Here is a 27,902-nt window from a genome sequence, read left to right on the forward strand (position 1 = left end):
TTAAATGGTGAGCTCCTTGAGATACGCCTTTTTGGACATAAATCGTTTGATGAACTCACTTTCATCTGTTGAAGAGAAAATATAATTAATTTCATCTTTAATTTTTACGTAATTGGAAATATTATTTTTATATGTTTCATTAGTGCTAGAGGAAGTATCAATATTTAATTTTTCTTTTAAATAATATTTATTTTCAGCAGATTCTAGTTCTTCTACTTTTTCATATGCCTTTTGTATAACATCTTTAGGAAGTTTAGCTATTTCAGCTACATTTACACCATAACTTTTATTGGATGCACCATCTTTAATTTCGTATAGAAAGCATATTTTTTTGTTTTTTTGATCAATTATTGTTTCGATATGTCTGTTAATAACACCTTCACATTGATAAGCTATGTTTGACATTTCATGAAAATGAGTAGCAAATAAACAAAAACATTTTATATTATCTAAAATATATTTTCCAATAGACCAACTTATTCCTAACCCTTCATATGTAGATGTTCCTCTACCTAATTCGTCAACAATAATTAATGAATTATTATCAGCATTTTTTATAATTGCTGATGCTTCTATCATTTCTGATAAGAAAGTTGAAATTCCTTTTAATTGAAAATCAGATGCACCTACTCGACACATAATCTGAGTAAAAATAGGTATTTCACAAAAATCACATGGAACAAACATTCCTATTTGTGCTAATATACAGATTATAGCTATTTGTCTAATATATGTACTTTTTCCTCCCATATTTGGTCCTGTAACTATTATTAATCTACTTTTGTTTTTATTCATATGTATATCATTGGGTATAAAATTACTTATATTATGTTGTAATTCTAATAATGGATGTCTTGATTTTTTCATAATAACATTTTCTCCATTTTTAACTAATGCTGGTCTAACATATGTAAAAGGTGAATTATAACAAACAACAGAAAATGATACTAACACATCTAATGTAGATACTACATCTATAAATTTTTCAATTACTGGGGTATATGTAGATACAGCACATATTGTTTTTTTTACAATTTCTGATTGCAGTGTATTATAAATACTTAAACAATGTTCATATTCTCTACATAAATTTTTTAAAGTATTTGTCGTAAATAAAAATTCGTTTTTATTCATACGTATTGGTAAATATTTTTTTTTTTGTTGTTGAACTAAGGGACAATCTTTTTTACACACTCTAAATAAAAATCCATTAGTATTACATTCTATTAATCTAATATCTTCTCTCATTGCTTTTTTATTACGTCTATCATGTTTATCAGAAAATAAATCTTTTTCGACATCTTCTTTGTGATTTTTAATTTTTTTCATTAATGCACTTTTTTCATTATATATTTCTTCTAGTTCCGAATCGAAATGTTTTGAAATTAAATAAACTTTATTTTCTTCAATTTCTTTTAAATCAATAGTCATTTCAATCATATCTAAGAATCTTGAAAATTTATTTAATATATCATGTAAAGGTTTAATAAGAATTTCATTTAATGTTTCTTTATGTTTTCCATTAATAGATACTAATAAAAAATATATTTGTTTAAAATCTAAAATTGCATAATATAATTTTACAATGTCTTTTAATATCATTTCTTCATTATATTTCGAATTTACTCTAATATCATTATTTTTATTTATTTCTTTTAGGTAATGGTTTAATTTATCTAATTCAGGTATCCTTTTTAAATAGTTACAAAAAACGCTATTACGTATATCATCTTCATTTATAAATGTTTCAACAATATTTAGTCTTTGATTAATTTCTAAAGCATTTGTTAATGGCTGTGTTAACCAAGAAACTAATTTTTTAGACCCAATAGAAGTGTTACATTTATCTAAAAATTTTAATAAGCTTGTATTATTATTATAACTATGAGTATTTTTTTTATTTGGAAGTATATTTAATGCAGTAATAGCAGCCTTATCTAATCTCATATATAAATTCATATTATATATATTAATACTGCATTGATAATTTATATCTTCATCTTCTTTAAATTTTAAATAATTTATTAACACCATTAAACATTTACTTGCATTCTCTAACTCTAAATGCTTATCATAATTTCGAATATCATCGTTTTGTGGTATTATTGATTTTAATTCTTCTTTTAAATTTGTTATATCATATTTTTTTTTATCCGTTAAAATGGGTTCTATATTACACATCTTAAATAGATTCAAAACTTTCTCATCATCAACTAAATCTGTGGTACTATTAAAAAAACACTTGCATGGTCTTTTCTGTATAAACAATGATTCTAAGGCAGTAAAATATCCATTGTCAATAAATTCAGTCATTAAAAATTCACATTTTAAATAATTATAAAAACAAACACCTATCGTTTTCTGATACTTCTTCGTATCTATGAATAAACATAATATTTCATCATTGTTTACCTCGACTGTTTCGTTATTTTCCATTGTCTTTTTTTTTCGTAATACACAATATTCACAAAAAAATTTTAAACAAATAAAGGTGTGCTTATTTTTGTCGCTATAATTTATATATATTGCACGTATGTGTGTATTTTATGAACTTATTAAGCTACTGGTATAGAACAAACCTTTGGTTTTATTTCTTAAATTTATGGCACAAAGTGTGAAACGATTCTTAATATTCTATTTATAGGCACAACAAAATTTGATAGTTTAACATGGAATTATTATATGGCAAAATGATAAAATTCAAAGCTTTTGAAGTTTCGATTTTTCTTAACTTTCCTTTTTATATTAAAATTGAATTATCCCAAATGGTGTAAAATAAAATAAACAAGTGGTATATTATAAATATATGTTAAAAAATATATTGTATGTATTAACTTATTTTGGAATTCTATTGATTTTTCAGATTATCAATTTATTCATTTAAAAAAATACTCTTTTATTCTTAATATTATGCTTCTTTAAATGAAAGTGTTTAATGTGTAATTTAATAAAGATATATCATAAGCGTGAAATTAGCCATTTTTCGTTTTTTGAAATCGATTGTTAAAAATTTGAAAACAAATGTGTTATTATTACATAAGCTATTGAGATACAAAATGGTATTTTTGGATATTTAAAAAAATATATTGTAATATTCTTATAATAGGAAAAGTTTATTTAAATTAAAAATTTCAACTTTTTTTCAGTCTTGTTTAAAATTTTTTATGTAATAAGTTGCATACACTATACATTTATCATGTGCATATAATAAACATAGTATATTTTTTTCTCTTTGATTTATTCAATAAATATTCAAAATGTGTTACAGAAAAAAATCGTAAAAAATGGATATATAATAGCTTGGAAATTTTTATTAAATGAAATATACAAAATTGTATTTTTTTATCTTTATTTTTTAAACTTTTAAACATACACTAAATTGATCAATTTTTATGCGTACCCCCATGGTATATATTTTATTGGCTCTCCAAAGAATAAAAATCAATATTCATACCGAAATACATATTCAAACAACATAGTTAAAACAAAACATTTATTATATACAATATCTTTGTAATATTATAATGTTTTTTTTTTACAATTCTTCCAAAAAAAACAATTGTCTCAAGAACAAATGTAATATATATGAAAATCAAATTGGGAATATGAACTTGACAAAAAAAAATTATACGTAATAATTATTAGACCGTATATGGGATTTTTGCGTATGAAAAAAATATAATAGGCTAATTGTAAAATATAAAATTATTTCCAGTATAATTTTAAAAAATATATTTATTATATATATATTATAATTTATATACAAATTTTATGAAAAACATACTTCACTGACCCATATTAAAGGTATATATTATCACATATTTCAAAAAATATGCAAATTTTTGTTGATTTTTTAGCTTTGGGATTTTTATATCCGTTCAGTTTTATTATTTAAGTATTGCATATTTATAGCATTTATTAAGAAGATTTATTTCACAATTATAAACATCATTTACAAAATATTAATATAACATTATATACACGTTCATGAAAATATATTATTTTATTATATATTAAATTAAATTATGGGAAGCATTTTTATATAATAATTATTAAGAACAGAAAGAGGAAAACTAAAAAAACACAAAACGGAAAATTAATTTGTGATATACTAAACAAAATATATTTTCAGGAAAAAAATACCGAATAATAGATGAAATATGCAAACAAATAATAATTAAAGTATTTTATAGTCTTCCTTTTCCTCGTTTATAATTACCCATTGTTTTAAATATCACAAATTTTGACGTTTTTTTTTCTACATAATGATTTTCATGGGATTAAATAGTGACTACAATGCTAGAATAAATTTAAAACTAAAATTTATTGTAAAATCAATAATAAAAGTATTAACTAAGCATTTAATATTAATAAGTATTTTAAATCTAATTATATCACTATGTCATAATTACGCTATAGATAGAGACAGTAATAGTATGGACACCAGAAAAAATAAAATAAATATATATGTGTGTGCATCCATTTTATTACTTAGTTTTTGTGACTTAAAGTTAACACATTTTAACCTTTTTTTTCATTTTTCAAGACCAGCTAAATATTGTAGCACATTTACTAAGGGGAACATTTGTTAGCTCTGTGCCATCATGCATAACACTATCATTGTTGATATTTTTCAAGGAGCACAGCTTAAATAGTATATTAACTTATAAAACATTTATTTTATTTAAATTTGTGGCCTTATATAGTTTTATGTGTGAATTTCTCATATCTATAATCATATAAATATGTTATATTTTTTTTCTTCTTTAGATTACATGTACAAAGAATGGAACTTCCTAAATATAATATGCGTAATATTAACCTTCTATAGTATATTTTATACGAAGACGGTTTTTTCAAAGGACTATGGGAACAACATATATGACGTCTTATATGTAGCATCGATATCGTAAGAAATAACATACATTTTTTCGCGCTCAAATGAATATATCAAATATATACTAAGAATATAAATTATAATAGTGTACAAATTTATGAAAAGTCATGTGTATTATAAAAATAAAATAAGCGCAACCAATACATGTATATATTTGTTGTTTTTATATTTTAAGGTATATATTGCAGAAGAGGTTTAACACAAAAAAAATGGGTATACATGATTTCCAACATTGTATAAACTCAGAGACAAAAAATATATTTGATCTAATTCAAAAGGTTTGATATAAATATTGTTACTACTATATTTGCATTAATTATTTATTATTACTATTTACACATTTTCATATCTTAGTTTTTTAAATATACTAAAATTCAAAGTTTATTTGGCACACAAATTAATAATATATCAAATGCATTTAATATATTGTTGTGTATGTAATGATTTTTTTCAGGGGATAATTCTAAATATAATACCACTTACCTTCTCATATGTATTGAGCTTTATTATCGACATTTTATTAACAATAATAAATAGCATTAGTCTTAATATAATTTTAAGTATACTAACCCATCCGTTTGATGTCATACTAAATTTACCAAGCATATACAATTTATCAAACATTTATGTTCTTAGTAGTTTTTCATATTGTTTATCTATACTTTCAGCAATATGGATATCAGCTATATTAGAATACCATTTTATAATTTTCAATTTCTTATTTAACAAATATGATTATACGGTACTTACATCATTAAATAAATTTCCAGTACACAATCAATGCTCTTATCATGACGAATTTTTTGTCGTTACTTGTATATATAATTACTTGAAAGATGTAAGTTATAGAATAAAAGGGCACAACATTGAAATAACGAATATGGATAAAAAAACGAAATTAAAATTGTTATTGTTTAAAAAATTAATATTGATCAATGCAAGTTTGAAGTATAAAGATGAGATAAATATATTAAGCCATATATGTAACCCAATAAATACTATTTTATTTGAAGACAATAAGTTTTGGAATAGTTATATTGACTCATGCATATTATGCATTGAAGATCTAATTTGTCAATTGAAAAGATATATAAATATTTTAAATCATAACCAAACTGTTTATTCTATCGAAGAAAAGTTAGAGTTAAAAAATATTATGGACAAACATAGAATAAATAAATTAAAGGATACTATTGTGTTAACTTGTATATATTTAAAAGGAGTTTCATTGTGGTCAATTGCAATAATAATCATCTGTAAAAATGTTATAGTTTCAGTTATTAGGAAGTTATCATCAATTATAGTTTCCTTATCATATGTTTTATTTGATTTTTTAAACTTTATCAAAATAAACGAGTTATATGATCCGTTGCACCACCTATTATATGGTAAACCTAAATTTTATATTTCAAAATGAACGAATACCTTTTTACATATAGAAATTACGTAGCTATGTATACATATAAATATGCATCCATATATAACCATATTTATTTTTCTCGCTTTTCGTACACTTTGCAGAAATGAATTCCATTGTAGATATATTTAAATTTTATAAAGAAGATATCTTGGATAATAAATATCAATATTCCTACAATTTATATAAAGGCTTATCGTATCTCTTCAGAAATAAATCATTAAATTACTAAGTTCATTTATAAAGCCTAATATTTGCAATTTTACTCCTTTGTGGATATTTAAATCTTTTTAATTTTTTTTTAAACCAGTATATCCCATCATGCAATAGATATGTGAATAAATCCATAAATGCTCTGTTTTTATAATTTTTTTAGTTTATTTGTCTAAAAAAACAAATATATTTGTTTAATATTTACGTGTTTTGTTTACATAACCTTCTTTCACATTTTTTACATGTTTATATTATTTAAAAAATTGTATAAACAAATAATATTAACGAAAGACTTTTTAAATATGTTTATATAAAAACTATTTTTATGTGAAATATAATCTCACTTATTTTTATAAATGAAAAGTAATAATAAAATATACTTAAATGTGTATATATTTTTTAGGTTTAATCTCCATACAGCAAAATTATAATTTCTCAAAATCAAAAAATTTTATCCTAAATTTTATTAAAACATAGTATATACGTTTATTAATCATTTAACACATTACAAATCTTTAAAGTCCTTCCCTCTTCTTATCGTTGAAATAGTAACACCATTGATGTGTATTATTATTTTGAAAATGTATTTAAAGTGAAAAAAGTAAAACATATATAGCATAAATAATTTCATATAAAATGTGAAATTTTTAAAAACTACAACATTATAAGGAATCAAAGAATTCTATAAAATTTAACATTTTAAGTAATGCATTTCTTCATTTTTCATAAATCAACTTTAAGTTAAAAAATATGATAAAATGTATATATTAATATGTCTTTCAAATTCATTGATATGAAACAAGTTATGTCGTATAACAAATGACAACGTTATCAGTATCACATGGAATATGTCTTAAAATTATATATATTGTAACCTAAATAAGTTAATACACATACAAATTATGTGCTTACATTAGAGACAAGCAAATTATATAATATATAATATGAATTCATGAAAATGTTGATCATCAAAATTATTATTTTCAATTAATGTTGATTTTATTTTTCAGCAATAGAAAATGAAAGTTTATTTTATGTCTAAAAATGTCATTTTGTTAGTACAAGGAAATAAAAGGTATTGAAAATATAACTCAAATGGTGTGGATTCATTTAAAATCTTAACATTTTATAAAATATACATTTATTAAAAGGCTTGCATTTAACTACCAATAAACGAATCTTTTACAAGCACTCGAATCAATATACTTAATTTTTTTAAATGTTAAATTGTAAGTTAATATATTACATAAATGAATTCACAAAACTATAATTTCATGTGTATTACAATGATAATTTATTTGTAATTTAAACAAACATGTTTTAATAAAAGGATCATAATAGGCATATGTTTGATTAAATAGACAAAAAAAGTAAAAATTGGGTATTACGGCAAACATATACCTTTCATAAAGGCGATAAAATATACTAGATATTTTGAAATTACCAAGGATGTACTAAATTGAAATTTTTTTTTCATATGTACAAACTTGTATAATTATGGTAAAATAAATAAGCCTAACCTAATATTTTATTAATATTAAAAGATAATGAATAGATCATAGCATATGATTATTTAAGAAGGAAGTTATTACGTGAAAAAAATACAGTATGTTAATTTTGATGGAAGATGTATTTCTTTATGTCATACCGGAATTTATATATTGTAATAGTGTACGTAAAAAGTTTAATGTTTTGCATGAAAGGTTATAATTTTTTATATTAGACAAGACATAATTTGCTGACATGTTATTATTATATGTGCCCCAATATGGTTATCAACAAGTTTCTTTTCCATGTTTAAAAGAAATAGTGTTATTGGTTATTTTCATATCGGTAATCACTAAATTTTATTTATACTTTTCCCAAATTATTATCATATTGTAGTTTTCTATATGTTTGGGATTATATAATTTTAACAAAAAAATGATATAGATGCAAAAGGTGAAAATATTACACATTGGAATAATATTTATGTAAACCTAATTATTCCACAAAATTATTAAAATAAAGAATATGTTAAATAAAAAATGTATAAAAAAATTATATAATATTGTAGACATATTAATTTTGTATTAATTATAAATCACACTCATAAAAATATAATTATTATATTTTAATTAATACACATAAAGATTATAAATAAATTAAAATATATGAATAAAATAAATAATAATATAATAATATAATAATAAGTAAATCATATATAATAAAATATTAATTAATATTAATATTAAAATAAATATAATTAAATAATATTAATTAAAATAAATAATTCAATAAAATATAATAAATAAAAATTAAATATATTAATTAAAATAAATAAATTAAATAATATATAATAAAATAAGTAAATAATATTATAAATTATTAATATTAAATAAATATTTAATTAAATAATAATAAATAATATAATAAAATAAATATTAATTATATAATATATATAAACGAATAAATAAATGATTAAAATTAATTATTAATTATAAATATTAAATAAAACAATATATTATTAATTAATTAATTATAATATATAATAAATATTAATATAATTATTAAATAAAATATATAATAATATTAATTAAAATAATAATTATTTAAATAAATAAAATATATTAAATAATAAAAATATAATAATTTAAAAATAAATACTTATTTTATTAAATAAATATATTTTAATTAAATATATATAATAAATTAAAAGGATAATATTAAATAATTTAATATATTATTTATTATTTAATTACAAATAATATAATTAATAAATAATATTAATAAAATTATTATAAATAATTTATTTTATTAAAATAATAAGCCTATAATTAATTAAATTAATTTTAATAATTAATTAAATTTATTAATAAATATATAATTTAGTAATATTATTACTTAATAATTTAATTAATATATATAATTTATAATATTCTTAATATAAATGTGTAAATAAAATAAAATAATAAATATTTTAATATATTTATATTTAAAATTAATAATAAATTTAGTATATTATAATAATTAAATTAATTTATTTATATAATATAATAATTATTCGTAAAAACAAATTATATATAAAATAATAAATTAATTAATATAATATTATTTAATATTTTTAATTAAATTATAATAATTCATATATATTTAAATATATTTATTGTAAAATTAAATCATATATATTTAATTTAATAATTAATTATTTTATATTATATTAATTTAATTAATATCATAAATATATTATATTTATATTTATAATATATTAAATAATAATTAATTTTTTAATGTTATAATTATTTAATAATATATGAATATTATTTCATGATTTTAAAGTCAAATTAATCAAAATGCTTTTTTATTAAAGAATAAAACTATTATCATAATGCAATATAAAATTTATAATTATTTTAATGTGTAATAATAAATTAGACATTTGCTAAAAATTAATTACTGTTAACACTAAATATAATATATTGATCACTTTATTATCTACTATTTTAACTATAATTATATGTAAATACTTAACTAATTTTAGTAAATGGTTTTAATCTTATAAAATTATTGTGAATCTTTACAAATATTGAAGGCATAGACAGACAAATTATAAGTATAGAAAGCATTAAATTTTCTTTGAATATATATCTATGATACTCGAATATAATTATATAACGCATATTCTTAAATTAATGAAATGGATATTATGATGTATTTTTTTATGTGTATATGGATTTTAAAGATTTATATAAAAACATTGATCTAAGATTATAGAAATGAAATATATGGATTGTAACCCGTTGTGCCTAAGTATTCACTTATGAATTTATAATTACTATTCATACATTATTCGTATGATATGCCATTAAATATATGAAAATGTAATAATATCCAATTAACATTTTTATGTTTCTCAATGTACGAGATCGTTTTACATAAATATTTTAAACTGATTTTGCTAAACTGGACTAATAACATTTGTTTGTGAAATTATATATTAGACTGTATCATTCAAAATAAACTATTGTTTTACACATGTTAAACAATTATATTCTATCTATTTCTTATAGTCTATTTAAATATAGTAAATAACAGTATATAATTTTGTTACCTTTTCCAATACTTAAATATTTAATCTAAACATAATAATAATCGTGGGATTGTTTACACGATGACGCAAGTTCATGATATATAAAATTATATTCAATGCTATATATAATAATTTTGAGAGCTTATTTATATTAAAGTAAAAAAACACAAATAACCCATTTTTGGTTTTAATGGATTATAAAATGATATAATATTATATTAAAGAACCATAAATGTATATTTTTTGTTAACAAATGAACCGCTTTAATGATATTTATTTTTTGGTACCTATAGCATTTCAGTTATGTATGTAAATACTCTATTATATTGAACTATTTAATAAGCATTATTATTTGATTAAAACATTGACATTTCAGTAGAATTATAAGTAATCCATTTTAATGTAGATAATGCACAAATCCTTAATTATATAATTTTAAGACAGTAATTAATTCAAAGGATTAATAAAATACATCGTAAATCGTACTATTATGTTTCATAAAAGTGATGAAGTATATGGAGTTAAAGAATTTTTGTACTTATGAATTATATTTCTGTTATGTAAATTTTTACAAAAGGTTATTATTTTTAAGCATTACTAATGAATTAGCATAATAAATCAACTTTTTACCCCTTTTAAACATTGAATTATTTTTCGGTTTTTACAGAATGCTTATTAGTAATAGTTCCTCACTCATGTTGTAAAATGTTAGACACATATTTTTTTAATTTGTGCTATTTATAAAATAGACTCTTTATAGAATAATAAAATTTGCATTGAAATTAGAAAAGTATATTTTATAAATTGTATTCCTTCTAAAATACCAATCAAGTGAGTGCTAATAAAATAGGCACCCTCAAATTGTGTATGCCTTTAGAGAATATAGTTTATTGAATATTTATATTGTTTTTAAAAGTAGACATAACCCCACAAATAATAATTTATTGTTACCAGAATTTTTTTTTAATTTTATTGAAATTGAGAATTATTGTTTCACATTATCCATATATTAAAAACGGCAATGTATAGGGTTTATAAAATATGACTTTGGTATACAAATAAACTTATTATGTAGCAATCATATTTACATAATATCACAAAAATAAAATGCCCTTAAGTAGCGTTGCCTCTATAATTTTATAATTAGAAAAACTGCGTTGTAACCAAATAAATGTAAATTTCATATTAATAATTATTTATCATGTTGATAATGATTTATTACGCACCATTCATAACACGTTTAATGCATATTTTTTAAATATGTATTTATAAATTATTAATGTTACATGACAAAGCAGGAAGATAAATAATAGATACTTTCATCATTACGATGAACCCATATATTCGAAACGAATACTTAGCTACTTATATAACAAATAGCATTAAAAAAAATTTGAGGTTGTATATTTTTATAAGATATATATTATTTTTCTTTAAGAGAATGTTTCGTTTTTTGTTAATATTATAAAAATATTAAGTATAATATTGCCTAAATTTGTAAAAGTTGAACAATGGTTTCATTAAAACATATTGTAAATAATTTTGACAAACAAATGCATCAATGCATATAATGAAAAAAAAATATTACACAAAAAAAAAAGGTGATATTTTATTATATATACAAATGTGTAGATTTTTTATTATATAAAAAACATATTAATTAATAATGACTGATGCTATTTTTTTAAGTTGAATCTCCTTGTCAGCTAATTCCTGTAATAGAAAAAATATATATAATTAAAGGAAGTTAATAAAAGTAGTGCTATAAATTACATGTATATGCGTGTCTTAATTACTAAGGTAAAATAAATTCAATATAATGAATTAAAAATACATGTAAATGTTATAACCTTTTCCTTGAGCATAAGTTTTTGGGTTTTTATTTCGCATTCTTCAGCTTTTTCATAAAGCTCTTTTTCTAGCTTCATTATTCTATTTTTCATTTCTTCTTCATTTCTAAAAAAATATTACAAGCACATGTATAATATTTTATGATTGCTGTATTTTTTAACAGGGAACATTATAAAAGAAATGCATTTTTATAACTCTTATGCACATATTTATTATTTATATATTACTTTTCATAGTTCATAATGTATCTCTTTGATATTTCCAGATTTTTATTGGCATTATTTAATTCTTCGCTTAAGTTTTTATTTAATCCCGTGAAATTTTCAATTATTAAAGTTTGTTCCTAGATAAAAAGAAAAAATTGAGTTATAATTTTCGTAAAAAACAGTCGTTGGTTGAGTATATAATGCAGATTCGTATACTCGTTATATATTTTCTATCTATTATATATATGAATAATGTATTAAATGTTTTATGTGTTTAAAATATTACCTTTAATTCATTATCACTTTTGCTTATTATAGTTTTTAGCTCTTGTATATCATTACTAAATTTTTTAATGTTTTTGTCTTTTTCATCTAACTCTTTTTTTTTATTGCTCAACTCTTTAACAACAACAATCAATTTCCTATAAAAAAAACGAGAAAATAAATTTTTAATCCTAAGCATATATTTAAAAAAATATATGACAAAATGATAAAGTATAATTACTTGAAAGTTCCTTCCAATTCATTATTTTGGTTTTCTTCTATAGTTTTTAGCTTTTCATTTTCACTCTATAAAAATAATAAGAAAGTAAATAATTATGGATATATATATTATGGATTTAATATTATTATTTTGCTTAATGTATCGGTTTGGTCTTATTACATTGAGCGAATTTATGACATTTATTCCTTCATTAATTCTATTAGTTTGGTCATTTAATTTATTATTTAATGTTTTATTTTGGCTCTGTATTTGTGTATATTTTGTTTGAAGGGATTTTAATAGGGATTCCATTGAAACTGTCCTATTTTTTATATTCACATTTTCTTCTTCTGTTTCCTTTTTTTGCAAATACATTTCTTCATACTTTCTTTGAAGCCTACATTAAAAAAAATATAATATAATATTTTTACTCATTTTATATGATATTTTCATGATATTATTTATTTTTTTCATGCATACTCGTCTATAATATCATTTTTTTGAGAAATTATATTTTCCAGATTGTTTGTTTCTTGAAGTTTCCTATTTAACTCTATTTCATTTTCTTTTTTAAGTTTTTGGATTAAGGTGTTGTGGACACTATCTTTTTCTTCGATTTCTTTATTTAATACATTTATGACATCTTTATATCTCTCTAAATCTTGTTTATAAAGTTCTAATCTCGATTGAAGCTCATTAAATTGGGAATTCATGTTTTTTATTTTGTTCGAATAAAAGGTAATGTCAGATGATCTAGTTATATTATTATGCAATAAAATATTTAACAAATATTTTTTTGAATATTCGTCTGCGTCTTTTGAATAGAACAGAAAGTTATGTAATAGAAAATTAAATAAGTATTGCGTGTTATAAATAGTGTCAAAATAAAAATTAAAAGAACTTTTTTTATTTTTTACTGTCTCAAAAAAAATTTTATCAAAATTACGAAAAAAAGAATTTTCATAATTTGCATTTTCGTATTTATATTTTGAAAATGGGAAAATACTTTTATTTCCTATATCATTGTTTCCCATATTTTTAGAAAAATTTGCAGTCATGTGCCTTGGAAAATATTTATCATTCTTTTCATTTAATAGAAATTTATTTTCATCTTCATATAAGTATTTTCTATTTATGCCATCACGGTCATATGAACTTCTTTTGTTTAATTTGTTTAAAAAACTATTGTAACTATCATCGTCTTGTGATGTTAAATTTTTTTTTGAATTTCCTTTTAAAAACCCTTTATAATCAATAAAATTTTCTGTGTAATTATCTAAATAGTTATCTAAATTATAGTAATGTCTAACGATATTTAAAATGGCAATTTTCATATTTGCAAGTTCAATATTTTTATCAAGATCTAAAATGGATTTTTTATACAATAGAAAAGATATTGAATAAATGCAGTTATAAATTATTAAAGAGTCTTTTGATTCGTATAATGAAGATATCAAAAATGTTAATGCCCCTGATTCATATAAAGCTTTGTGTATTTTAATAATATTAGGTTGGTTGTTGTAATGAATATTTTTTATAAATACACTTGACTTTAAATCTGCTGTTTCGTTTAAATTATTTGTTTTTTTATTCAAAGAATAATTTAACAAAAGTGATATATATCCACACACAAGTTTTATATTTTTCATGCTAACACTTTTTTTTAACTGCTCAATAAAATAATCTATATATTCGAAAGTATTTTCATGTATATTTTCGTAAAATTTGGTTTTCATTAATGTGAATAAGAAATTAATAATAACAATTATGTACCTCGTCTTTTCAATATTTTCTTCTATGGGAAGTATAGGACTCGATGAATAAGAACCTGGAATTATATGCAAGGTAGCTAATATAACTTTTATAACAGTATTTCTTTCATTTAATTTTATATTATTAAACGCAGAAATAAATATTTCCTTCTGTAATTTATTTGGATCGTTTTCATTATTTGATGCATAAGAATAATTCATATTGTTTGCATTGGACCCATTTTGTCTATTTTCATTCATATATAACATATTTGAATTTCTCGAACTAAAATTATTTGTACTTAAATAAGTTCCATAAGTAAAGTGATTATTTGTATTAGTTTGAATGCTATCTAAATTATTTTTTTTTACACAAAATTGGGAATATAAATGTATGAACTTTGAAAAAATAAGAGAATTGATAGTTGCTAGATTTTTATTTTTATGAATAGTCGATAAGAATAGCATGTTTATATTTTCATTGATGTTGTTAAAAATCGAGTTAAATTTTTTATCTTCATTGTATTTCATAATATAATCATTATTTTCGTTCAAAATGTGAAATATTGTTATCGAAACATTTGGAAATTTTATCAAAATTATGTAAAAAAGAAATGATATATTCGTTATTAATTCATAATGCTTATTTGATAATAATCTGGAAGAATATGTAACAAAAATGAAAAGTACTTTAGTTATATTTATATTTTCTTCAAAAAAATAAACAAACTTTTTATCATTAAAACAATATATAAGTGTGTCTACAATAGTTCTCATTCTCATTATATTCCCATTATTTACGATGTTTTCAAAAAATAGCATTGGTGAAAAATAATTTTCTTTTTCCAACTCTTCTGGAAAAAATAATATATATGTCTTATATAAGCTCATATAAAATTGTTTATAAATTTCAACATCTTCATATTCATTTAAATATTTATAATATTTCGATAAAAATATCTTTAATTCATTTAGATCATTGCTTGAATTCATAATATTTTCTCTAATAAAATCTAAATTCATTAAATTGTTAATAATATTCAAACATTTCAATAATATATTACAATACGATATTTTATTTTTTCCCAGAAAAAATAATTCATCCTTCCCATCTACAAATGATGACATATTATTATTTGTTGTTCCGTTTAATGCATTAGACGAACCAAACATACTATCTTTTCTATTTCTGCGCATATTATAATCTGCATGTAATTTAATCATATCATTATATAACAAAGACTTATCTTTTATCATATCCTCTAAGTAAAAGTTTAACAAATTTAATAAATAAAAAAATATTTTATAAAAATAAATATTATTATTGTATATCCTGAAACTGTTACTATCTTTATTTTGTCTTAAATAAGTTTTATTGCTAATTCCATTCATATCATTTGTGTTACCATTATTGTTATTAATTGCATTACTTTGATGAAAATTGGAGTTAATTTCACTTGTGGCTGATCGATTTCTAAAATTTGAATTGGTAAATTTTCTTTTTATATCATTTTGTAAATCATTAACATTTTCGCTACTAATATATGCACTATTACTTTGGTCACTTCCAAACAATTCTTCATTTTCCATATCTCTTATATTAAACGTAGCTATATTGCTACTTATATTTTCCAAACAGTGTAAACATAAAGTTAATAAATAAATATTGTTATAATAATTTTCATTCGTATTATCTCGAAAAAAATATACTTTTATATTATTATAAAATGATGATAAATTCCTATTTTGTGTACTTAAAGAATATTCAACTAATCTTATAACATAAAAAATATATTTTATTATATCAAAAATGTCTTTTTTTACTTCATTTGGTGGCACATTATCATTTGTATATACTTTGGAATTATTATCTAAATATTTTGTCTTATTTGTAAAGTCCTCTATTAAGTTAGTATTATTATGTTTAATCCCATCATTTGCAAATAGCATTTTCTTAATGCCTCGATTTTCATTATTTCTTTCACCATCTATTATATTATCCCCGTTTGATGAATCATTTTTTTTTTTTATTTCTCCCCTTAACATATAATATTTAAGTTTATCTGAAATACTAAAAATACTTATATTGTATAAACATTCGATATGTCGCTTATTTAATAAATCAAATTTTAATACATAATTTTCATTTCCATATGTCTTTTCATTATTATTGTTCTCAAAAAAATTCACCACATTTTCATAACAATTTCGATATATGTAATTATAATAGTTTACTAATTCGCGCATACATTCTTCATTGTCATTTATTAAATCTAAATCGTATATATTATTTTTATACTCCTCGAGGCACAACGTCAAATATTCCGGATACTCATAATTGAAAGCTTTCTTACTTTGCGAATATCTTCTTGTTTCTTTGTTATGGAGATTTGCTAAACTATCCCTTTTAAGCATCTTTTATTTGTACATTTATGTGTAATATATACATGTATTCCCCTATATATTATTTTATATGTATGAGAACTTCCTTAAATAAACATATGCACATACATAATTATTTACAAAACATATCAATTGCTCTTTAAATAAAATAAACGACTAGCATAATAATATTATTAAATAATAAAAAGATGCATTTGCATCGAACAAAATATTAGTCCTTTACAATGTGTCTAAGATTTAATGAAAAAATTTTAATCGTATTTCTTATGCTTTGTTTTTATTAAATAAATTGAATGTATCATTTAAACAATATGATATCGTATCAACTTAATTAAAAGATCGTTAAGCAAAAGAAAAAAAACAAAGAAAGAATACATAAAAAAAAATAACACAGAGAATATAATTACAAGGTCAAAATTAAAATTCCTTTTTTTTATAATTTATCACATATATAAAATTATTTTTAATTTATTTTATAAAAAATGTTTTAAAAAAAAACGATAATTGTATGTATATTATGTATGCCGTAATGTATGAATATATGTATGCGATATAGTATGCAATAAGTTAAAGCATGTGTACATATTTTTAGATGTAAACGAACTTTAAAAATACCAATGTATTTTTATTAAAAAATATATTATTTATTATTTTACAATTTTTTTAATACTGCTTATTATATATATTTTCCCCATGTGCTAGCTTAATTAAATATTATGTATATCTTTTTTAAAAATGTGTGTGCATATGCCCTTTAAAATCCGTATTAGCATTTTTCATAGTTTTGAAAAAAATGCATAATATTATTTATACATCCATTTAAATATTGAATATTAAGAAATAAAACAAGAAAATTAAATGCTTTATGGAAAAAAACAATTATGTCCTTGGAAATATATCTTTATTTATTATTTATTTATTTTATTTGTTATGTTTTTTTCAATGAACAAATGCTATACAACATATTGAAATTAAAAAAATATGAAAAAAACGGTATATGTAAACGAATCACAAAATTGAGACAATTGTTTTCGTTTATAAATTGTGTAAAAATTGAAAAAAAAGTAAAATATATGTATGCTTTAATACATACACATAAATAATATTATAAACATGTACTAGGCGCATTTAACAATTTATGTATGTTTATGATACAACTAATCATAATTTTGATGTAGCTAAATAAAAACGTTTCATTATTCAAGAATTCAGTTACGAATTTTATCTTTGAATAAATCATTAGTTTTTATTATTCTACTAAAATATGGATATATGGCTTCTTTTTATTATTTTTATTTTCCGTTAAAGGATGAATTATAGAGCACACAAATCATTGGCTTGATGAAGAGTAAATATGGACTATCTTAAAAAAGTATCAAATTATTTCCTCTTCTATATTTTTAATAAATTTTGTGGGCTCTTTAATTCATCCAAATTATCGTCAGGATCCTCTACCCTTGTATCTAAAAAAAAAAAACACATAATACATGTGTGATGAAAGAATAAATAGTGTTATTTTTATTTATTATTAAATGATTATATAACCTATCTCTTATAGACGGCTTATAATAATTCGAATAATCTTTAAAATGACTGAATGTTGATTTATCTTTAGAATCTGATTTTGGTGTAGATGAATCTAATATTTTATTGGTCTTTTCCTTATCTGTGTTTTTAAGATTTTCATTCATTTTCTTTTTATTAATTATCATTTCTTCTTCCAATTTTTGTAATTGCCTTTCTCGTGATATTTTCATTTTTTCATGTATTTCATTATTTCGTTTAGCTTCGGAAATTTTATTCTTATATTTCACATATTTATAAACAACTATAACAAATAATACAATACCAAGTATGAACAACATATTTTTTATTGTAAGAAAAGTTGTCCCCATTCTGGAGACGTTATACTTTGATTTGTCCATTTTTAATAAAATCCAAAAAAAAAAAATGAACTAGTATAACTGTTTTCACAACAATAATTATTATTGTGTTAATAATGAATAAAATGGTAAATTCTCCATCTTTTCTTCTTAACCAATATAACAAAAAAATATTTTTTAATATTTAAATTTGTATTAATAAAACATTTTATTATTAATTGTATTAAAATAATAAAATTTACTATTCATATTTACAAAAAAAAAATGAAAACAAATATTTCGTACTAAAATATATAGTTCGATTTTTTAAATGTGTAAAAATTAATCATATTTATTTCAAACACTTTCATTTATGAAATTGTTTTCGATTTTTGTTAATTCTATATATTTATATGGTTATGCTAACTTATATAATAGGAAAATTTTTATTTCTTTATTTTCCTCGGGTTTAAAAAGAAACAATTTATAATTGTCTCGTCCTATCCATAACAATGAGTAATTAAATAATTGACATAAACAAATACGAAAATTTATTGTATACATAATATTTATTCATTTTGCTTTAATTTTTATAAAATCAATGTTTTTTCAAATTATGTAACACTATAACACGGTGTACCATAAAAAGATATTTACATATTTCCATAATGTCAAACCTATTTAATTTTTTTTTTATCAATCACAATTTTTCAGTAATGAAAATATAAAATGCAATTCTTTCTTTGCTACAACATAATGCCAATATCATGATTTTACTTTTTTTTGTCTATTTTAATACACAAATAAATATAATTTGGTATCCCTTACACGAGGAAAAATCTAAAATGCTTATTACATACCTAATTGTGTTGTGTAAAATGTAGGCAGCGAATTTTTATCCTCCTTAAAATATATGTGTGTCATTGTTTTTTCTTATTTTTTATCTATACACCATTCTAGTGTTGTATATTTAAATCAAGGATGCGAATCGTAAGAGAGTTATTAATTTATGCAACTTGTAAAAATTGAGTATATAAAAAGTTTCCAAATATAATTTAAAAAAAAAATTTTACAAATGGTAAAAATAATGTTGAAAAAGTAACATAAAACAAAAAATGTATTAATTAGCGACTTGCTTTTTTTCTTGTTTTTCATTAGCTTGCGCTTTTTTTAATACCAACTTCTTATATTTTTTATAATTCTCTTTTAACATAAACATGACATTTTTGTGAGAAAGACTTAAAATGTCAAATATGAAAAACGGTATTAAAAAATAGGTTCCCCATTTAGCTTCATTTGCCCATCTCGATAAGAGAGTTAAAAATACAAAATAAAAAAAATAATGTGTTTGGTATATATGTTGTTCACATAATTCGAAAAATATATTGTCTTTGAAAAAATATTTCATAAATAAAAATGTAATAGAACGGGGTTTATTTTTTTCATTATTAAAAAGTTCATCACCATCAAAAATAATGTTACCAAAATCATAATTTAAATTTTTTAAATCTTCTACCTTGAAAATTATATTGAATTTTTTATTTTCTTCAGGGTCACGGAAACCATTTAATGATGGAATGGCCATAGTTACAGGTATCGGATCATAATTTACATTTATGTTATTACTTATAACTGCACTTTTTTCAAAGTCTTCAAAATATTTATCATCATAAAATATTGGCATCCCAAAAGTTATAGAATATATTTTTATATATGCACTATGGTCATTATCATTATTCCCTTTTGTCTTTACACCTTGGTCGCGCAATATATTTTCCAAATAAAGAGAACTCATATTAGCCATTGCGGCACCAAAAGAATGGCCAGTAAAAATAATAACATAAGGGTTTTCCTTTGAATATTTTGATTTTGTATTTTTTATTTCATTTAAAATTTTATTTTTTAAAATATGTAAATATGGTTTAACAGCTTTTTTAAAAATGTATAAGTAAGCTTTATGTACTTTCCCTTTAGTTAAAAACGGGTAAGGAGTTAATTCATATATTAAATTAAATAACCAAATAAATGGGCTTGATGTCCCTTGAAAAGCAACTACATGTTCTACTAAATGAAATTCATTTTTATCATAATTAGGAATAGAATATTTTTTACTTCTTTTAAAAGACACAAACATTTGTAATTCATCAATATATCTAAAAAAAATTTGATCATTTTGTTGAATATGACGTAAACTAATTATATGTGGAACTAACACACTTCCTATATGATCTATATACCAAGGATTGGGTACAAAATTGGAAGCTTCCCATTTTTTTATTATATTCCACATTTTATTTAATAAATATACTTTATGTATAAATAGATAACAAAAATACCATGTTTGATATAATTTTAAATTTTTATCAGAAGAATTTGAAACATCTTTAAATAAGTCAATGTTTATTTTCGGGTCTATATTTCGAGGAACAAATATATCTATTATATTTTTATTAAAGTATTCGAATATTGGTAAATCTAATATATTGTCTTTAAAAAATATATTATTTTTTTCTTCTTCCGTTAAAGAATAATGCTCTTTTAAATAACTAGAGCATCCAAACATAATCGTAAATATAAAATTTAATATTTCATACCACTCTTTATTTCTTTGTATTATATTATTTAGGCACTTGCCTATATTAACTTCGTTTTCAGATTCTTTTATTATTTCTTCATTTAAAATAAATATAATATATAATAAGTTGGATTCCTTTATGTGTTTAACACATTTGTTTATTGATAATAATTTAAAGGCTTTTATTACATTTAAAAATAAATGATATAAAATAAATTTATTTTTTGTAATCCTTATCTTATTCAAATGTGGATTTTTTTTTAAATGGTATGATAAAAAACATACTCTTTCAACAAAACTACTACCCAATGGTAAATATTTACCATTACATAAACTAAACTTTAAATAAAATTCTTTAAACATGGTTGGACGGATGTCTATTTTACTTAAGTCTGCATAATAATTTATTTCGTGAAAATTTATGTTATCATTTTCACCATTAAGTAAAACAATATTATCGTATAATTGATTTTTTATATAGTTCTCATTTACTATATGTAAATTATGTAAGGGAAAATTATAATCCTTATGATATTTCATTTTTAACATATATTCATTTTCATAATTTATATTTATTAAATTACGGCTTTTAATTATATCATTATAATATTCATCTAATTTGTTTTCTTTTAATTTACTACGATAATTTTCTAAATCAGTTTTATATCTTGCATACATGTTGTTTATATTGTCTAGTTCGCATACACCTTCTACAAATTCATATTCATCTTCATTCACGTCATCCAAATTATTAGATATATTATCTGCTATATCAGATTCACTATTATTTATAGATTTATTCTGTTCATTGTTTCTGGAACTTACATCACATATCATTTTTTCTATTTCATTTAAATGTTTATTTATTAATTCATCAGTATCTTCTTCATCCCCTTCCTCATCATAAAAGCTTTTATTTTCATCTTCTTCGTTTATTATGACTAAAATGCTCTTTTTATCCATCCCTTTTAATATTTCATTATCAATTTGTGTGTATTTCTCAATCGACACATTTTCATTTAATCCTACATCAAATATGTTCTTACTCATATCTTGTTCTAGTCCTGAATTTTCATTCATATTTATTTTGCACATTTCTACATTTTCGTCGTTTTTTTTCATAATTTTCCCTTCATCTTTTTCTTTTATGATATTTTTGTCTGACTCGGTGCATTCTTTGACCTGTGTATTATCAACGATTTTCTCATCTGATATTTTTGTTTGTTCACTCTGAGTTTCACCATTTTCATCATTTTTTAATTTATTCAATGCGGTAATACAATTATTATTTTTTTTTATACATTGGGTTTCATTTGTGTGTATTGCACACTTTTCGTCATTTAGATTTTTACAATTAAGATTATAATTTTCTGTTTCTTCTTGAGTATTTATACGATATGTTTGTATTTCTTTTGGTGAATTATCAGTATTGTCATTAATATGCCCATTGTCATAATTTGAAAATAATTGCCTATTTAATAACAGGTCCTGTTTTACAAAAACTGGGATGCCAGTCTTTATAATGTTTATGTATTTTAAATTTGTATCAAATAAAAAAAAATTTATATTAATAAATGAATTATATGTCAAAAAGCTATTGCTAAATACATGCATTAACGCAAAATAATGGAAGCAATAATATAAGTTTAAAGATAGTTTCATTTTTTATTTTTAAAACGTTATTTCGAAGCCAAAAATAGCGAACTTCAAACAATTGGACAGATTTTCGTTATATATATTTTAACATATTAAAAAAAAATATATTATTTTTTGATTTCAAATTACTTCTATATTTGCTAATTATGGATAGACATATATAGAGAAAGAAATATAGTTATCTATTTAACAACATATACATTTTTTATACACAAAAAAATTTACACACAATTCCATTTTGCATTGAAAAAAAAACTTTTTTTAAATAAACCACATGCAAAAAAAAATTGTTCTCTACAAATACATATATATTTGCCCACATGCAATTTTTGCTTTTAAGCCAATATAACAAAAAAAATATGAAAAAATAGGTTTAATATAATGTAATAATGATGAAAAAAAACACTTTTTTTTTATTTCCCCTTTTAAGTATGTAGCAAATACCCATAAACCACAAAATTTTAAAATTCATATATAGGGGAGCTCATATATACAAAGAAAATATTTGTAACTAAAAAAATATAAGTATACAATTATAAAATTATATATTTTAAAACATAATTACAATCATTGTCATGCATTTGAATATTTATATTATATATATCCATAATATATAATTTTTATATTCATTGAATGTGTATCCAAATACACAAGGAAATCTATATAATGTATATATATTAAAGAACAATTACACATATATACATGATTAATGTATATATATTCACATACAATATAAGTAAATTATATTTCCATATTGTTTGCTTTTGAAATATAGTCCTAAGCTGGGTTGTTGTAAACAGTGTGTGACCTCGAATATGAATAAGTGTGTATGTGTATGGATACCCTTTTTAATTTTATATATGCTCCAATTTAATTATATTTTATTTTCCCTTTTCCTCAAAATATTTCGTATAATTAGCACCCTTTTTAAATGTAAAATATTCCAGTTCAATATTTTCATCGTTTTCTTTTTTTTTCTCAACTATAAAATTCGCTTCATCGTTAAAATTAAAAATTTTTTCTTCCTTCTTTTCACTATTTACACCATCTCCCTTTTCTATTTTATCACCACGTAACATTGAGTCCTCAGTATTTTTCTTTTCTCCCTTATCAGTCAAACCATTATTAGGAACTGGCTGGTCATCATAATTTATAAAATCGTCTTTTGAATATGAAGATCCTTTTTTCATACTAACTGAAAAATTAACAGATGAACTATTATCTGTTTCATGCAAAATATTCGAATTTAATGAAACAAAATCTAATACACATTGAGCTTGATGAATAGTATATATTTGCTTAATTATTGTTTTTATATTATATGTAGGGGTTTTAATTAACGTTTTAATAACATCTTTTATTAGCTCATCATAATTTAATTTTAATTTAGAATTATGGAATATAGATTTTACTATAAAAGAAAATTTAATTTGATCATATATTTCTCGTTGTGATTTATTAATAAACTCTTCAAATGTTAATACTTTATCTGATCCACTGTTATTTCCCTCGACATTTTTACCTTGCATTTGCTTTTTCTTTAAATAATTTTCATATAATTTTTTTCCTTGTGCACGAAACAAAGTTATAGGCACATTTAATGAAGTTATTTCCATTAATTTTTTATATGCTCCCATTCTTCTTTGTTCAACACATTTATTTTGAATATCTATCATTGCCCTGTTTTCAATTTCTGTATATAATTCATCTTTTGTTTTATTATATTTTTTAAAAATATAATCATCTATGTTTTCGGTTCCACTTTTTCTCAGCTTTATATCAGTTACATTTACTTCTAATACACATTTAATTAAATCACTCTTTCCTAATATATAATCATTTAATGTTTCATCAATATTATCAACTTTATCATAATCATTAGGATCACAAAGATTTTCAAAAATTTCTTTTGTTTTACTGGTTTCATTATTATATGATGGTATTTTTTTATCAAGTGAATTCATATTCTCTTTTAATATTTCTTCTAAATATTTATCAAAATTTTTCTTAAAGTTTAGCTCGTCGTCAGCAGCATTTACATTTGCTTCTTTGTTTTCCAATTCATTGCTTTCCATTTCTTCATCATTCTCATTATCGTTGCCAAGGATATATTCAATATCTTCGTCCTTATTTGGAAGGTAATATATTTCCCCTGTTTGCTCCTTTTTTTCATCCGTTTTTTTTACCACTTCTTCTTCCTTAGCATTATTTTCATCTTTGTTTGTCTCATCCCTTTTTAGATATTTCTCCAAATCATTATTGTCAAAAAATTTATTTTCATTACTTTTTAAAATTGATTCAAGTTTATCAAAAACTTTGTTATTTTTTAATTTTTTAATTTCCATATAAATAATTTCTCGAAATTTATTTATACTATCTTTGCTAATTTCGTTCAAATTTTCAAGGTCTTTTTTTGTATCCTTATCAAGCGCAATAATACTACCATTTCCATCATTTTTTTTTTGTTGATTTTTAAAATAATCTTGGAATAAATTTACAGGTAAATATACTGTAACATTCTTTTTATCATTTTTACCCATCCCTATTAAAGATTCATTAAAACCTATAGGGTTATAATTTTCTTTTATCGATACAATCGTATTTTCCATAGATATAGCTTCACTAGGTAATTGATATCCTTCTTTAAAATAATTTATATATTCTGAATTTTTTAAAAGTTCGTTGTAATAATTTTTATAATTTTTATTTCCAAATTTACCATAATGATTTACATCATCATTTGTATTGTTAAAATATATTTCATCTTCTTCGCGAGATGATGAAGTTGTATCATTTTCTTCCTTCATTTCCTTATTATAATAATCTGAATTGTTTATGAACTTTTCTTCGTCCTTATCCATATCTATCAACTCGCTTATTTTGTTGTTTCCAAATTTGTTTATTTCGTCAATACTAATATTTTCGTAATTTTCTTCTTCTTCTTCTTCTTTCTTTTCACTAGAACAATTATTTAAACTACAAAATTCATCATAATAAGTATCATTAAAACTGTAAACCCATCCCTTTGAAACATTTACATGCACATCATTATTCCAATCCACTTTGTGATTTTCATCAGTGTCTATTTTAATTTCTAGTTCATTATTAACATACTTTAAAAATTCTTTAAAAGTATTACCTTTTTCATATGGTGGTACTTTTACAATTATATCCAAATTAATATATGGTCTGTTAAATTTTATTGTTGGAAATATATCAATAGAAAAGTTTAAAACTATATCATCAAACTTACTTATATTTACATGATCAATTTTATTCAATAATCTAGGTGCACCAATTAAATATAGGTTATTCATTTTTTTATAAACTTTTATAATATCTTCATTAATATGTTTTAAAAATATTTTAAAATATTCATTTTTATCTATATAATTAATTAAATTATTAATCGGAACATCATTTAAATAGGAATACTCATATTTATTTTCTTTCAATTTCATATCTTTATATTCTTTTACACATTTATCATAATAATATTCCCGAAGTTTACTTTTTATTCCTATTATTAATGAAATATCACTACTTTCATTTTTTTCATCCACATATTTTATACTTAAGTAATTTTTATTCATATTATCAATCAATCGGTTTTTTTTTTCCTTGTCCACTTCGTTTATTTTTTCCCCGTTGCATTTTTCGTCCATCTTTTCATCCATATTCTCACTTTTACCTCCTTCTTTTTTTCCATTTTCACTTAAGCTAGAATTACTATTTATTGTAAAACTATGTTTTTTTTCATTTCTCCATTTATAGAACTTATTTCGTATTCCATTGTTGCTTGCTATGTTTATAAAAAATATATTTTTTTTTACCAAGCCAGTGAGAAAAGCCCTATGCACATTTTTTTTTTTTGACTTTATGTCATATATATATTGGTTGTAATTATTACTATTGTTTCTATGATAATTAATGGTACCAATTTCCCTTTTTTTATGAAAGTTGTCCAATTTTAAAGGAAAATAAAGTATATCATACTTACGATCATTAATTTGCTTATGTTTTTTTTTATATTCTTTATAATTAAAAAAAGCTAGCTCATTTTTTGTGTGTGCATTTTTCTTATGAATAGTATTGTACTGTACCCCCAAAATTGGATGAAAAAAAAAAAAACATAAAAAAAAAAAAAAAAAGAAATTGGCTAGTTTATCCCTTATAACCATATTCAAACAGCTATCACATTTATCTACATATATATATATATATATGCTAAATGTATAGCATTTGTTTTATACTTTATTTAATCAAAAAAACGTATAAGTTCCATAACCATTTATTTTGGTTGTGATATATATTTTTAACACAAATGGGAATGTATAAAGTTTAGCTAAATGCATGTATTTGTTTCCATGTAGAATGCCAACCTTTCTGTGTACGTTTTTTATGTAACTGTTTCAAAGACAACATTTTGCTACAAATATAAAATATATAATTATACTAATATAATAATAAAGATAAAAATTATAAAAAATGATAAAATATATGCATAAAATGCATAAA

General features: G+C 21.0%; 6 protein-coding genes across 6 annotated transcripts; 1 reads left to right on the top strand and 5 right to left on the bottom strand.

The window, feature by feature from the left end:
* PCHAS_1017900 (DNA mismatch repair protein MSH2, putative) lies at positions 1–2,436 on the bottom strand (the record flags this gene model as incomplete). The annotated part of the gene is made up of 1 exon (XM_728869.2): positions 1–2,436. The coding sequence occupies one exon, from the start codon at positions 2,434–2,436 to the stop codon at positions 1–3; it is 2,436 nt and encodes an 811-aa protein (XP_733962.2).
* Positions 2,437–4,265: 1,829 nt separating this feature from the next.
* PCHAS_1018000 (conserved Plasmodium protein, unknown function) lies at positions 4,266–6,546 on the top strand (the record flags this gene model as incomplete). The annotated part of the gene is made up of 6 exons (XM_016798347.1): positions 4,266–4,434; positions 4,547–4,654; positions 4,771–4,909; positions 5,073–5,175; positions 5,352–6,285; positions 6,419–6,546. The coding sequence occupies 6 exons, from the start codon at positions 4,266–4,268 to the stop codon at positions 6,544–6,546; spliced, it is 1,581 nt and encodes a 526-aa protein (XP_016655569.1).
* A 5,706-nt stretch (positions 6,547–12,252) lies between these two features.
* Positions 12,253–17,303, bottom strand: PCHAS_1018100 (conserved Plasmodium protein, unknown function; the record flags this gene model as incomplete). The annotated part of the gene is made up of 7 exons (XM_016798349.1): positions 12,253–12,309; positions 12,447–12,552; positions 12,675–12,790; positions 12,940–13,075; positions 13,159–13,223; positions 13,318–13,534; positions 13,618–17,303. 7 exons carry the CDS (start codon positions 17,301–17,303, stop codon positions 12,253–12,255), a joined length of 4,383 nt encoding a protein of 1,460 aa, XP_016655570.1.
* A 1,423-nt stretch (positions 17,304–18,726) lies between these two features.
* On the bottom strand, positions 18,727–19,216 carry PCHAS_1018200 (selenoprotein, putative; the record flags this gene model as incomplete). Its single annotated transcript, XM_016798350.1, has 2 exons — positions 18,727–18,754; positions 18,837–19,216. The coding sequence occupies 2 exons, from the start codon at positions 19,214–19,216 to the stop codon at positions 18,727–18,729; spliced, it is 408 nt and encodes a 135-aa protein (XP_016655571.1).
* A 1,057-nt stretch (positions 19,217–20,273) lies between these two features.
* PCHAS_1018300 (lipase, putative) lies at positions 20,274–23,390 on the bottom strand (the record flags this gene model as incomplete). The annotated part of the gene is made up of 1 exon (XM_731351.2): positions 20,274–23,390. The coding sequence occupies one exon, from the start codon at positions 23,388–23,390 to the stop codon at positions 20,274–20,276; it is 3,117 nt and encodes a 1,038-aa protein (XP_736444.2).
* Positions 23,391–24,265: 875 nt separating this feature from the next.
* PCHAS_1018400 (conserved Plasmodium protein, unknown function) lies at positions 24,266–27,565 on the bottom strand (the record flags this gene model as incomplete). The annotated part of the gene is made up of 1 exon (XM_731871.2): positions 24,266–27,565. One exon carries the CDS (start codon positions 27,563–27,565, stop codon positions 24,266–24,268), a length of 3,300 nt encoding a protein of 1,099 aa, XP_736964.2.
* Between the last annotated feature and the right edge of the window lie 337 nt (positions 27,566–27,902).

Source organism: Plasmodium chabaudi (genome assembly GCF_900002335.3).
Source record: "Plasmodium chabaudi chabaudi strain AS genome assembly, chromosome: 10".
Classification (NCBI taxonomy): Eukaryota; Apicomplexa; class Aconoidasida; order Haemosporida; family Plasmodiidae; genus Plasmodium; species Plasmodium chabaudi.